At 38.2% G+C, this 14,397-nt stretch overlaps 1 protein-coding gene across 1 annotated transcript in view; it reads left to right on the top strand.

Moving 5' to 3' along the window:
• Positions 1–12,030, top strand: part of DLGAP2 (DLG associated protein 2) — a 90,123-nt gene extending 78,093 nt beyond the window's left edge. The window contains exons 8-10 of the mRNA XM_015820784.1: positions 4,240–4,331; positions 7,840–7,992; positions 11,812–12,030. Coding sequence (XP_015676270.1) covers positions 4,240–4,331; positions 7,840–7,992; positions 11,812–12,030 — 464 coding nt within the window. The remainder of the gene's footprint in view (positions 1–4,239; positions 4,332–7,839; positions 7,993–11,811) is intronic.
• The last annotated feature ends 2,367 nt before the right edge of the window (positions 12,031–14,397 follow it).

Below are 14,397 nucleotides of genomic sequence, written 5' to 3'. Positions count from 1 at the left end.
TGGCATTTATCAAATACCGTAGTTCAGTTATGCTTCTTATTCTTCTCTATGATTTATTCCAACCAATAAAAGTTTTCAGTAGTCAAAGCAGAGATGCATCTTGAAAGTCCGCACTGTTTTCTGTGAGTGCAAATTTCATTAAGATCCACGCCAGTGGGATTCCAGGAGTTGTATCCATGTATCCCTATTAATTATACATCTGCAATGTGCAGTTAATTACTTTTTTGTGTGTGCTGTTTCAAGAGAATACTTCTGAAGCTGCTGCTTATATATAGCACACTACTACAATATTCCTTCGTTATTCCCCACTGTAGATTCAATGGATGTTTCAGTTTGCTTTTACATAATATGGCCATCCTGTAGTCCTTCGATTAAAAGATGTGTGATTGTAATGTATACCTGGTATAGTGAAAATACCAGTCTCAAAGCACCAGCAATTCATATCTTCAGACCAACAATCTTGGTGACTGTGTTGATGGTGCTGATATATCCCTTTTGGACCATGAAATGAGATGATAGCCACCCTGTAATGCTTTTTGTGAATGATTAACTGTAAGGAATAGCCATTTATGGATAACATCTAATTTTTGTCAAAGCCATGGGAGCACTCTTCTTTTAATATTGTGTGAATGGAGAAGACATATATGAAAAGTTTGTGTCACCAGTAGTATATATTTTTGTAATTCATTCTCAGGAGCAGTTAGACAGAAGTGCTACTTTTCAAAATGTAATACTGATTTTTGGACAAGGAGAGGGGCTCTGAAACTGTGCAAAAGAAAACCAACCCACATCTTCATAGTATATTAGCATTACCTGTTACTCAGCTATATGTGACAGGAAACTTTCTTTTACAGTGCAGGGTTCTCAATGACATGGAGAAAATTTAGACTCCAAATTGAAATTGTTTAGACCAGGGGTAGGCAACCTTGCCTCTTTTATGACTCGTGGACTTCAACTCCCAGAATTCCTGAGCCAGCATGGCTGGCTCGGGAATTCTGGGAGTTGAAGTCCACGAGTCATAAAAGAGCCAAGGTTGCCTACTCCTGGTTTAGACCTTTGCTGAATATGGTTTCATCTACCAGCTGTGGCAAAAGTAAAAAGGAATGGGAGATGAAGGGGTGTTATTTGTCAAAGAACAATGGACCTCCCTTGCTTTAGTGATTGTTGTATAGTTTGCAAAATGCACTTTATAAGTTTAAGATTAATTTTTGTCCATAATTAATGTTGAAGCTAAGTGCTCAGTAATAAAGAATGGCATATTCTGTGTATATGTGTACCTGTGTGCACACACACCACTCAGACATCATGTATTGCATAATGTTTGCACGTCTTCCAAAATATATTATATGTTAATTTTAATGTATAATTAATTAGTCATTAGAATTTAAGTAAATATCTTTTTAAAAAGTACTTCCAAGAATAATACTTTTGAACATAAGCAATACATTAAATATATAACAAAATCTGGCATAAGAATTGAAAAAATGGATTCTCAATGTTCTTTTCCTGTGCAACTGTGCAACAATCATCCCAGTGGATCTATTTTGCAGTTTATTTTAGTAATCATTTGCCATCCAGGTATCACTTCCAGTGATGAACAGATATCTTCATCTGTTCTGTGTTCTGAAATGCAAAGCCATAAACAGTCCTGTAAAATTTCAGTATAAGTTTCAGTCCTTTAATCTTCTTCTTCCTCTCCCCTGTCACTTTATTAGTTTTTGAACTATGTATTTATCTTTTTTTACTTTTTAATTAATAAGAAAAAAGCAAAACTTCAATAATGGGGATGGTGATATATACATAAAAGTGTTTTAACAAAAAAATGAAAGAAAGACAACAAAGAACAAATGAAATATATGTCATTATAATAATAGTTATAATTCTATATATTCTTGTCTAACAAGAATATTATTCAAGTATGTATATATTTCTAATACATTTACATAACTATATTTGTTTTTAACCAATTGTATTTTATATTCATTATATTTATGTATACAAAGTCTAGATGTATGTCAATCTGCTCAGAAGAGGCAAGTACCATCAGATCTTCAATCCTTTTAATAAGTGGGGCCATACATTTCTCTTTCCAATGGTGCAATATCAGTCTTTTAGCAATATCAAGGGCATGGAGAATCTATTTACTATGCCCAATTGTCAAATTTCATGTGCTAGGTATATATAATTCAAAATAATATTATCCTCTGAAAATTTTACCTTTTGTCTCACATTTATATTTGCATAATCCATAATATATTTGATAAGTATGAGACATCGTAGAAACATGACAGTACTTTTTTATACAAACAAAATAGAGTCCAGTAAATTCTAAATATTATTTTTTGTTGTTGTATAAATTGTAATTTGAGGTCCGTTGACACTTGCTATAGAAATTAAGGCACTCTCCCATTGCTAGGCAATATAGAAACCTCTAATTCTTCATTCCACTCTTTTCTTAATATCTGCATATAAAATTGATTTATAAATAACAATTATCTATAAAAAATAAGTAGTTTTCTTGGTTTTAAAGACTAGTTTCTGGAATATAAAAATACCATACCATCCCTGCAAGTGTTTAAACCATTTTAAGCTAGATGTCCTGCATGTGATATATTCTCCTCATATCACACTACAGTAGCAGAAGTCCTTATTTCCCTGAAACTGGTGATTCAAATAATCTGTTTTTCTGACTTGTGCTTCATTTCTAGGCAGTTTATAAAGGCCTTGCTTTAACCGAAGCACTGCCCAGTTGTTTTCATTGGCTTGATGGGAATGAAGGTTGAAGTGTTGTGAAACACGAGATTTATGAATGGATTTAATTAGAAGCAATGCATTCTTTCTCCATTTTTAGACAATCAGGGAGGAGGAAAATCATGCCACTACATGGGTAATAGATTTCCAATCCCCCCCCCAAAAAAAACTGGAGACATTTTCATTTACTCTTGTTGCTATAAAATCTACTACACAAGGGAAGCCCTTCTAAGTGCAATTGGTTGTATTCAACTGCAGTAAATGGATTCTTCCTCCTCTTCCAAAACATTTTCAGTTGTGAGTTAGAAGAAAGGAATGTGCATTTTACACAGGAAGGTACCCACATGCAAAACTGAAACTGAATGGAAGTAGACGGGTCCTTTCATTCCTACATCTTGTCACTGAGTAGGCGAGACAGTAATGCTACCCCTATTAGCAATGAAAGGCAAGTAAGCAATCAAGGCAGTATGACTGCCTCAAGTAAGAGGGAATAATAATAATAAAAAACAGCCTAGTAACAGCAATGTGCGAGATAAGCAAAATTACCTCACTGCTCATAAGTAAGCCAGTGGTGGGTAAATTTATTCTCTTCCTCCTAGACTTCAGGGTCCAGTAAAGTACACTTTGTTACCTCCCAGATCCTGTTTGTCAGTCCAACCTGAGGAAAGTACCACAATGACAATCTCAGCTGCCACCACGCAACAGCAAACTCAGGATTTGTTGGGGCTTCTTAATCTGGCACCTTCCTTTGGTTTTTCTATCACAATACTGATCAGACACCCTTCCACTATGCAATAAATTGCTCTTTAGCTGGAGAGCAACATGCAAAGGAGAAGCTGGTAGGGCAAACATCACTGGACTGACTTCCAGATCAAATGCATTGTAGTCTGGAAGGGCTGCAGAATCCATTGGGCTAAAAAATCTAGGAACCTATTAAGGATCCAGTAGATCAGAATTAGGAGGAAAACTTTGGTAGAGTTTTGCCCATCCTATTCTCTACACTGGGATTGGAATTGCAGCTATATTTCACATGTATTTTTTTTAAAAAAAAGTCAGCCCAAAACTGTCTGAAAAAAACATGAATATCCGGTAAACACTGAACTTGACAGATTAGTGACAGAAACACCTGGATGTTCCATAAAAAGTAGATCCACAGAGAATAAAGATTCTAGTCAGTACAGCCAGGATTTTTACATTATTTTCTGAGGGGATGAAACAGTATAGATAAGATTTGATCATATGCTTTCACCTTGATTCCTTTGCAACTGAGAAAATAATTTCTTTTCTCAAGATTCTCATGTGGCTTTTTGCAATATTTTTTAAGCTGAGCTGATCTCTGATTTTCTTTCTTGAATACAGATTGAAAAGCCTGTGCACCTAATTGAATTCATAACCAAAGAGCAAGAATAGTATTTTTTTCTAGATTAAGCCTTGGTTATAAAAATATATTGTTTCAGATCTAAATTGATATTCATCCTTCATCTTCAGTTCTAGGTAAGATCCGAAGTGCTGTAGGAAGTGCACAGCTGCTAATGTCACAAAAATTCCAGCAATTCTATTGGCTTTGTCAACAGAATTTGGTAAGTTCACATTTTTAAACATTGCATAGTATATCTTAAGTTATTTATTATTTTTCTTCAAATTTTAAATTATTATTATTTATCTGGAAGACATTTAATTCCACATCTGATAAGCAAACAATTGCACGCATAATTTGTGCATAGAAGCTTTATTATTTGTTCATCTTGTTGTGCAGTACTCATTGCCTGAGCTTTAAAGAGGAAGACTCCAGTTCTCCTATGAGCATTTCAAAGTCATCTGAGAATTTATTGCATCTCAGCATGATCTGCATTAACACCTTGGTCTGAATATAAAGTGATAAAGATTGTGATAAGATTGCATTGAAATAATGTTTTATATCATTTTTATATTTGATAATATATATTTTTATATTAGAAATCACCTTGTGAGGGCATGACTTAGAAACCGGTCTTTAAAAAACTCTATTATTTTATAAATACATTAATAACATTTAAAAACTTGTTCTATCAAAATAAAAGGAATCAGAAATTCCACCCTGGATAGTGAACCATGAATCTTCAGTACATCGAATAAATCATAATTTCTTCAAAACCATTTAGGACTCAGTGGGGCATCAAAAGTTATCTTATAAAGCTCTATCATTTTTTGTCCTGTAGTACAGTCAACCCAGAACAGATTATTTTGGTTTATAAAATATTAAAATTAGTAATCTATCTTATTCATCTATCCATCCTGCAATAGATTCCCCATTCTTTCCAGTGCATAGCCAATGGCTGCTAATCTAAAAGGCTGACGGACTGCAAGAATTAATCAAATGTTCTACTGTCCAAACTATTGAGCAAAATTGCCATGATACCTTTCCCATCAGTATGAGGCAAAATACCCACAATACCTTTTACAATTAGCTTTGTTTCATTGCTAAATTAGATATGAGGAAGGCTTTTGCTGGTCAATATTGTCAGCAAAGAACAACGTTACTGTTACATTGGCTTTTCCTAGAACTAAATAAAATTCTGAGGGGGCATTAGCGGATGTGACCTATAAGTCTGTCTTATTTAAAATCAATTGTTCTGTAATATTTGCAGTTTAACCTTTACCAGCATGAGAAAGCATTTCTTCTCTCTATGTCTATTTGAAATCTGCTATCCAGTAAGATTAAACCAATCCAAGATTTCAAGAAAACATATATATGGAATGCAACTGGAAATAGTCTTTATTTACTGTACAATCGCTGGATTTTGATTCATAGAATTAACATTATCAGCATCCAGGCCAGATTGTTCTTGTCATTGTGTCTCCTTCTCCTTCTTCTACACCAGTGAGGGGGGAGGGAAGCAAGTGATTATATGTGTCAAATAAATAAATAAATATGTGCATCACAATGGCAGAACATAAGCCCTGTGTCCAAAGTCAGGATACAAGTTCAGTTGAGGAGGTAAGCGCAGCTGAGTGCCCCCTTGGGGAAAGCTGGACTGGGCACTTGCCCTCTACTGCCCAGGGCTCCAGGCAGCCTGCATCGCTGGGGGTCCTCCGCGTGGCCTGAGAGCGACAGCAAGGCTCCTCTGGTGGACAAGTGTATGGTGCTTGCCCTGGTCTCATCTTCCTCCTCTGGAGACAATGGATCCCCCCAGCCCCACGCAGGCCACCACAGGCACCCCCGACACAAACGACGTTGAGCTGGCCACGCCCACCCCATCCATGCCCACCCCTGCTATGCCCCCCTGGCACGCCCCCCCAGGTCAACCACAACCCTGATACAGCCCTCAATGAAATCGAGTTTGACACCCCTGACACAGTCAACATAAATATTTCAACTCCTTTTAAGTAGATTATGCATCATTCTTGAATAAGCTGAGGCATACGTGTTTCATTTAACAATAATTTGCTTGAAACCAGACCATTGAAAGAAAGAAACATGGAAGCCAACTTTAAATGTGTCCAAAGGAAGAGAGTTTGGAACATAGTCCAAGTTATAGAGTCTTAATACAATTTGCCTGTGGATTCATATGAAGGGTGTTCTATAAATCTCTAGGCAATGCCAAACATGGTGTCTTTAGCCCATATTATAGAACGTATTCTCCCAAGTTACATTCATAGACCAAGACCAAAAGAATAATATAGCTAACAAATTTAATAAAGGAATAAAGGAATTCCAGCCAACCAAAACTGATTATTTGTATATTAAATAGCAGCCCTCTGTACTATATCCCTGTTCTGAAAATGGGGGAGGTTCTAAAAGAATCCAGAACAAATTAGCAAGGCAAAAAAACAAATGTAGACCAGTGGTCAAGCTTTGCTTTTTAAGAAATCAAAAACTGGTATACATTAATTACTATCTATTAACATCAATGTTGAATTAGTGATAAATTGCCAAACTTCCTTTCATTCACAAATTGTAATGCTAGCACAGACATATTTTCACACAGAAATGCAAATCTACAGACACACCACTGAAGCAGTGTTTCCCTATCTAATGACCTTTAGGCCTGTACAAATCCCATTATTTCAGCTAGAGTGACAAGTGATGTCTTTGAAACCCATTATGCCTTGAGGTTGCTGGGGGGGGGGGGGNGAGATGGCTCAAGTACCTTTTATATATTATATTTTGCTGAAACAAGATTTTTCTACATGTGCCAAGCTAGTAGATATTAATGCAGCCATTGTAGTGAGATCAGAGCTCAAAGCACTGTGTAAGTCAATACAGATGTGCTAACATGATCCAGATCCTTTTTGTTAATTGTCTCCCTCTGAATATAATCCTCTTATATAGGACTGCTGTATTATTATTATTTTAAGATACATAACTTCCTGAGTAAGATTACATTTAAGGATGCCTCAAGATGAAGCATCTCTTTTATTATGTGTTTTGAGGAAATTGTATTAGTCTGGAGCTATACACATTATTATAGATACATGTAGTTCAGCAGCACAAGACCGCTCTCTTGTGGCCCAAAGCAGATAAAGCAAGCTTCATTTAAGGAAACAACTAGACTTAAAATTATGTAGTTGTGCTACAGATTGTTTCAACAGAATACTAGACCTTTGTTCAGAAATAACTAAACTTACAGGTTATAAATAGAGGATTTATGTACCTTCTAACTGATAGGTGCTTAAACTTATTTAATCGTCAATGGGAGGTGAAGTGATGTCAGGAGAAATTCATCAGTCACTTACCTTATCTTGAGAAAGGTTATGATAAAACTTGCCAAGAACTGAAGGAGTTCTCCACAACCCAAGGTCACACAATAATGGATTTCAGTTACATTTGTAGAAAAAACTTTGTAATGTTAAGACTAATTCAACAGCAGAACTAATTACCAAATGAGGTTGAGAGAAGTCCCCCTTTCCTGGATGTTTTCAAGCAGAAAGTAAAATATTTGGTATGTTTCAATCTGGATTTCTGCATTCAGCAAAGGGTTGGACTTTGATGGCTTGAGTCTTCCATCCAACATTTGACCATTTATATAATGCCAAACATGTTCTACACCCTAGTTTTCAAACAAATGACATTTGGTTTTTTGTTTATTTGTTTGGTGAATATGGCAGGATCCCAGTGCTATGCCCCGGCCAACTTCACAGGACCTAGCAGGATTCTGGGACTTGTTACAACTCTCAATTGAAGACGTCAGTATGAAGTTTGATGAACTGCATCAGCTGAAACTGAATGAATGGAAAATAATAGAATCGCCCGAAAAAAAGGTAAGCACAATTCATTTTCAGATTGCACTGTCTAGTTGCTGGTGGTGCATTTCTTTGACTTTTAAGCCTGAAATTATTTTTCTTGTGAAATCATTAGTGGACAACACTCTCCAGAAGTGCAGAGAACATGACAAGTACCATGGCAGATATTTCTCGGCATGCTGACATATATAATACCATAGTGAAGACCCCTCTCTCTCTCTCCCTCCCTCTCTCTCTCTCTCTCTCTCTCTCTCTCTCTCTCTCTCTCCCTCCCTCTCTCCCTCCCTCCTTTCCTTCAAATAGAATTTATGTGCTACTCAGACCAAAGCTCAAAGCAGCTTAGAAAATATAAAAATAAAAAACATATTAAAATACAACTATAAAAAACAATAGAAACCCCCCTCCTTTCAACTCAGTATCCCAAGGAACAGCTTTAATAACCAAACCCATAGGCAGGTTCTTCTCATGGCTACACTATTTCCCCAGGGTCTCTGAAAAAGCTACTATTTTGTAACCTTAAAAAAAAACCAGGAAGTAACCAATCTAATCTTAGAAGGAACACGATTCCAAAGAAATGAGGCCGTGACTGAGAAGGTTCATCCCTGTGCATTCTGAAGATGACACTCGTTATGATATGACACCTGAGCAAAACCCATCTTTCCTAATGTTGCTGAGTAGGCAGAAGCCACTGGGAGAAGGCAATCCCAATAGGTATCCAGGTCATATGGGACTTTAAAGGTGATAACCAGAACTTTGAACTATAAGGAAGCTAGCAATTAAGGCAGCTGTTACAGTAGATGGGAAAATGTAGACATTCCTATCACTACACAATAGGATGAATTCTGGGCCACCCGAAAAGATGGCTAAGGAATGAGTAACAGGGCCTCCTGATTCAGGATAAGCTGTTACTGGTGCCCCCCTAATGAAGTTGTGTGAGAGTCCTCCTAATCTCAGCTGCTGCCTGGTCTTTAAGGAGCAGATATGAATCCAAGATGACCTCCAAACCCCATTCTGCACAGAATAGTACAACCCCAACCAGAACTAAAGATGGAATATTCCTGATATCAGAAGACTTTTGCACATATAGCCTTTAACTCTTGCTGAGATTTAACTATAGTCTATTAATCCCAATTTTCTGGCATTGAGATAGGACTTCACCTCATCTCCTGTTTAACCCAGGAACAACATCTACAACTATCATCTGTATACTGATGTTACTTGACCTTTTGACAGAGAATGACCTCACACAACAGCTTCCCGTAGATATGAAATAATTTTCAATCTTGGGCCACCCTGTAATAGAGAGGTCTAGGGCAGGACCTCTACCCTCCCACTACTATTGACTGGAACTTCTATTTCAAAAATCAGGCAAGTGACTGCACAATAAAGCCCCCAACTCCAAACCCCCAGAAGTGGTCCTGTAAGATATCATAATTGGTAATATCAAAAGTTCCAGCTAGTGAGAGTTCCAGCAAGATCAGATCAGCTATAGTCCCACTGGCCTGCGGTTGCCAAAGGTCGCCCAAAGGAGTGATCGGTGTGGCCTTTGTACCATGGGCTCTTTTCAGTTGTAGACTGATCACCTTTTCCACAATCTCCCCTGAAAAGAGGGCATAGTTATCCATTATTGCCAAATCAAGTGATCACTTCTTGAGGAGAGGCCACACAACGTTCAAGGCAGGTATGGCCTATGCTGCCTCTCCATAATTTCCAACCATCTCTGTTGCTCCCTTAGTAGTTTTCATAAACCAGGAAGGGCAGGAGTCCAAACCACAGGTGACCAGGTTAACATTACAAAGCACCCTGCGCAGTAATAAATTACAGTAATAAATTCAAACTCCTCCCAGATAACTTAGCAAGATGCAGCCTTAGTTATGTCAGATAGCATCTAACACCAAGCTGGACTTGAACAATTTTATCTTCCAAATGCCTTCAGTGGCACAGAGACTGTCTTCAGTTCAGCAGCAGATTGGGCAGTCATACAACACTTAGCTCAAATTCCTTCACCTTGGTGTTCTGATGTTACTTTCTACTTAAATTCTAATGAGCAGCCAGTTACTTGCACCTTTACTAATAATGTGCTGCACATGCAATTGTCTTAGCGTTAGATAGAATATTTGGATTTTCTGAGACCAAGATTAGAAATGTAACGTGAAAATTATGTCCTAAGGATTAATCATATTTTTGGTATAATTACCTGGTCCAATTATGCCCCGACATCCCACAAAACTGCAAAAATTTCTTGAGTTCTTATATTCTCACCTTGATCTCATGTTAAGATGCAGATTCTGCAGAACCATCTCATAAGATCTTGGGTAATATTTGATGACTTTGCAACATTTTGACCAATATTGTAATTTAATTTGGAGGCGTGTCAGTTCTTTGTTAATTTAAGTGAAAGCAATCTCCCTATACTAAGCAAAATGAACCCTGAATATTAAAAGGAACACAATCTCATTAGTTCCTTTTTGAATACTTGCTCAGTCAATAGCCTGATCAGGATTTTAGTAAAGAAGGAGCACAGAAATGTGCACACAGCTGCTACCTCAGTTGTAGTGAAGAAACACATTAGTGTTTAAAAACTTGTCTTTATACCGTTTTCACTTCACCTCTAAGGCTGAGAGTTCTTAATAAAGCCAGTTAAACGTTAGCCCCATTGACTTCAGTGTGAGAGTTTAAAATCCATCTTTCTCTTCCATGAAAGTTAAATACTTCAAATTTGTATTTATAGTTGCATCCACTCTTGCCAGAGGGATTTAGTCATTTTGGCAGAGCTAAACAAAAAGTGCTGAGGACACTAGTGGCCCATTCTGTTCACTTCTGTAGGGAGTGCAAGGAGGTCACCTGTTTATTTATCTCTACTTGCCCTACAAGATCTAGCAGAAACAGCATGCTTCAAGTCCATTCTAGGAAACAATATCACCTAGTGCAGGGGTAGGCAACCTTGGCTCTTTTATGACTCGTGGACTTCAACTCCCAGAATTCCTGAGCCAGCTATGCCACGAGTCATAAAAGAGCCAAGGTTGTCTACCCCTGACCTAGTGGGACATAGGAAGTGTGCCTATTCTGTTGTAGCATCTTCCCTATGGAATAGTGTTTCCCCTACAGGGAGGGAGGGAGGGAGGGAGGGAGGGAGGGAGGGAGGAAGGAAGGAAGGAAGGAAGGAAGGAAGGAAGGAAGGAAGGAAGGAAGGAAGGAAGGAAGGAAGGAAGGAAGGAAGGAAGGAAGGAAAATATATATAGAGAGAGATGACAGATGGTAGATGATGGATGGATCGTATAGATAGATAGATGATAGATGATAGATTAGATGATAGATAGATAGATAGATAGATGATAGATAGATAGATAGATAGATAGATAGATAGATAGATAGATAGATAGATAGATAGATAGATAGACAGATAGATATTAATAATACCTGATGCATATTTATATTTGGAACAGAGATAAGAGAAACATTCTTGATTGTTGCAAATAAAGGAGAGAATGCTCCAACCTGAAGGGCAATGCAGACCCAAAAACCATGATGATATCAAAATGATGAAATAGAGGCCGTGACAGGTCTCATCGTTGCACGTACATACATAAGGGTCAGAACTTGTGTGGCAATGCACATTTTGTCCCTCGTCTTCTGCCAATGTATGCATGAGCGCAGCTGACATTGGTCAGTGGCTACCATGCTTGGGACAGTCTCTACTGTCAGGGATGACTCACAGGGAGGCACCTGCAGCTTCCAGGGAAAGTCTCTCTGAATGAAGCCCATACTGGGCCTTCTTTCGGCTCCCTTCCTTCCGTGCTTCATTTCTTTTTTCTTTTTCCCCCCCTTGCATCCTAGGAAGAGAGAAAGGTCCCTCCGCCTGTACCAAAGAAGCCCCCTAAAGGAAAATTCCCCATCACCCGAGAGAAGTCTTTGGATCTGCCTGACCGACAGCGCCAAGAAGCTCGAAGACGCCTCATGGCTGCTAAGAGGGCAGCCTCTTTCCGGCAAAACTCTGCTACGGAGCGTGCAGACAGCATTGAGATCTATATCCCAGAAGCCCAAACGAGGCTTTAAAAGACCCGGGGATGCTGCATAGTTGCTTCCTCTCTTTTTTAAAAAAAAAACAACAACGAAGGAACCAAGCAAGTGCTTGTACAGCTGGTCTCCTCTTCCCTGCTCTTTTTTTTTTTTCCTCCCCGTTCCCAGCTCCCTCCCCGCCCCTGTTGTCGTCTCCTTTGTGCCAGACGCACAAGAAGAGAATGCTGTTTATGTCCTCAGAATTTGCTGAGCCCCGTTGCAAGAACCCCCTGCTCTTTTCTTTTTTGTATTATTAGGATCGAACTACGCCAGTCAGCTCCAATGCATAGGGCTTGTTGAGACCTTACTTATAAAATTACGTTCTCAGAGGACAACAGGAAACACCTCTTGAGATGGAACCCAGCTTACTCTTTTGGTTATTTATATTTTTATAAATGATGCGATAACTAGGAATAAGAAAAAAAAACAAAACCACAAACTTTGAATTGGGTGCATCTCTCCATTCACCAGAGGCATTAGCTAATTCAAGTAGAAGGTGCTACAAATGTAAAGTGCAAGAAAAGAAGGAATCCATTTCTCTCCTCCCTTCCCTTCCAGCTTCAGTTTCTTTGCTTTGAACCCGATTAGATTTTCTGCCCACATGCTCGCTCGGCAATTCTGCTTCTCTTGGTTACTGCAAACTCGCACCTGGTCTCTCCTCACATCTCACACTGAATTTTGGGAGATGAACAGAAATATCCAGCCATGAAAACTCCAACATTCATCCAGCACAGAAAAGCGTAGGAATCATTTCCAAATGGGAAAATCTTTCCCTGAAAGAAAGTGTCCCCTTGGGGCACCCATCCAGAAATTCGAAGGAAAAATGCAAAGGAACTTGAAGAAAGAGGAACAAAGGAAAGCCTTAAGAATTTTGATCATCTGTAGCAAGATGTGAAAGCTCTATTTACTCTTTGAGAACATTCATTACATTTTGAACAGTTCTTTTTATGTTGTACTTCTTTCATTTGTGAACACTCTTTTTTTTTTTAATTTGAAAAGCGATGCTACACGTAATATTTCGAGTTTCAAAATGCTAGATCAATTGAGTTTTCAGGGTATCCTTTCAAACAAAAAACAAAACACAAAAAAAGTTTGCTTGTTTAAAATACCAGTTGTGATGTTGTAACCAGTTTAAGAAATATGAATGTGAGTGGTACGTATATCTCAGTTTCAATGGTAATCTTAAGGTAAAAAAAAGGTGAACTGTGGTTTACATTTGTATTTTTTTTTCAAAATTATTTTTTCCTATGCAGTATGAATTAAAGATAAGAAAAAGTCTCTTGATTGTTTCAGACATAAATAACATGTTTTAAAAGACATGTGGCTTCTAACAGTAGAATGTAAGAAAGGTAGCATGTTTCTAAGTTCTTGATCAACATCACAGCAAAAGCAAGAAATTACACAGAAGTTTAACAAATTCTGAGAATAATACATTATTGTTTTTGCCTTCTTGAAGGCTGTGATCCACGTTTTTGAATCTTTTCAGGTGAAGATACAAGAAAACATATCCCACTACTATTGAAGTAAGAATTCTGAATCATACAAAATATTAGAACAGAGTCAAGTTTCTGTTATCAGTTTGTTAAACAAAATGTATTTAGCCATAGACAGAACCGCTATTTAAACTAGCCTACAGCACTTTGATTCTTCACCTTGATGAGCACTTTAAATATGTACTTTGCAAGCCCTTCCGCTTGTCACATGACTGAAAAANAGATAGATAGATAGATAGATAGATAGATAGATAGATAGATAGATAGATAGATAGATAGATATTAATAATACCTGATGCATATTTATATTTGGAACAGAGATAAGAGAAACATTCTTGATTGTTGCAAATAAAGGAGAGAATGCTCCAACCTGAAGGGCAATGCAGACCCAAAAACCATGATGATATCAAAATGATGAAATAGAGGCCGTGACAGGTCTCATCGTTGCACATACATACATAAGGGTCAGAACTTGTGTGGCAATGCACATTTTGTCCCTCGTCTTCTGCCAATGTATGCATGAGCGCAGCTGACATTGGTCAGTGGCTACCATGCTTGGGACAGTCTCTACTGTCAGGGATGACTCACAGGGAGGCACCTGCAGCTTCCAGGGAAAGTCTCTCTGAATGAAGCCCATACTGGGCCTTCTTTCGGCTCCCTTCCTTCCGTGCTTCATTTCTTTTTTCTTTCCCCCCCCCCTTGCATCCTAGGAAGAGAGAAAGGTCCCTCCGCCTGTACCAAAGAAGCCCCCTAAAGGAAAATTCCCCATCACCCGAGAGAAGTCTTTGGATCTGCCTGACCGACAGCGCCAAGAAGCTCGAAGACGCCTCATGGCTGCTAAGAGGGCAGCCTCTTTCCGGCAAAACTCTGC

This window comes from Protobothrops mucrosquamatus, unplaced genomic scaffold, assembly GCF_001527695.2.
Source record: "Protobothrops mucrosquamatus isolate PMUCROS unplaced genomic scaffold, P.Mucros_1.0 scaffold1182, whole genome shotgun sequence".
Taxonomy (NCBI): domain Eukaryota; kingdom Metazoa; phylum Chordata; class Lepidosauria; order Squamata; family Viperidae; genus Protobothrops; species Protobothrops mucrosquamatus.
The sequence above is the reverse complement of the archived record's forward strand: the minus strand, read 5'-3'. Positions and strand labels throughout refer to the sequence as shown.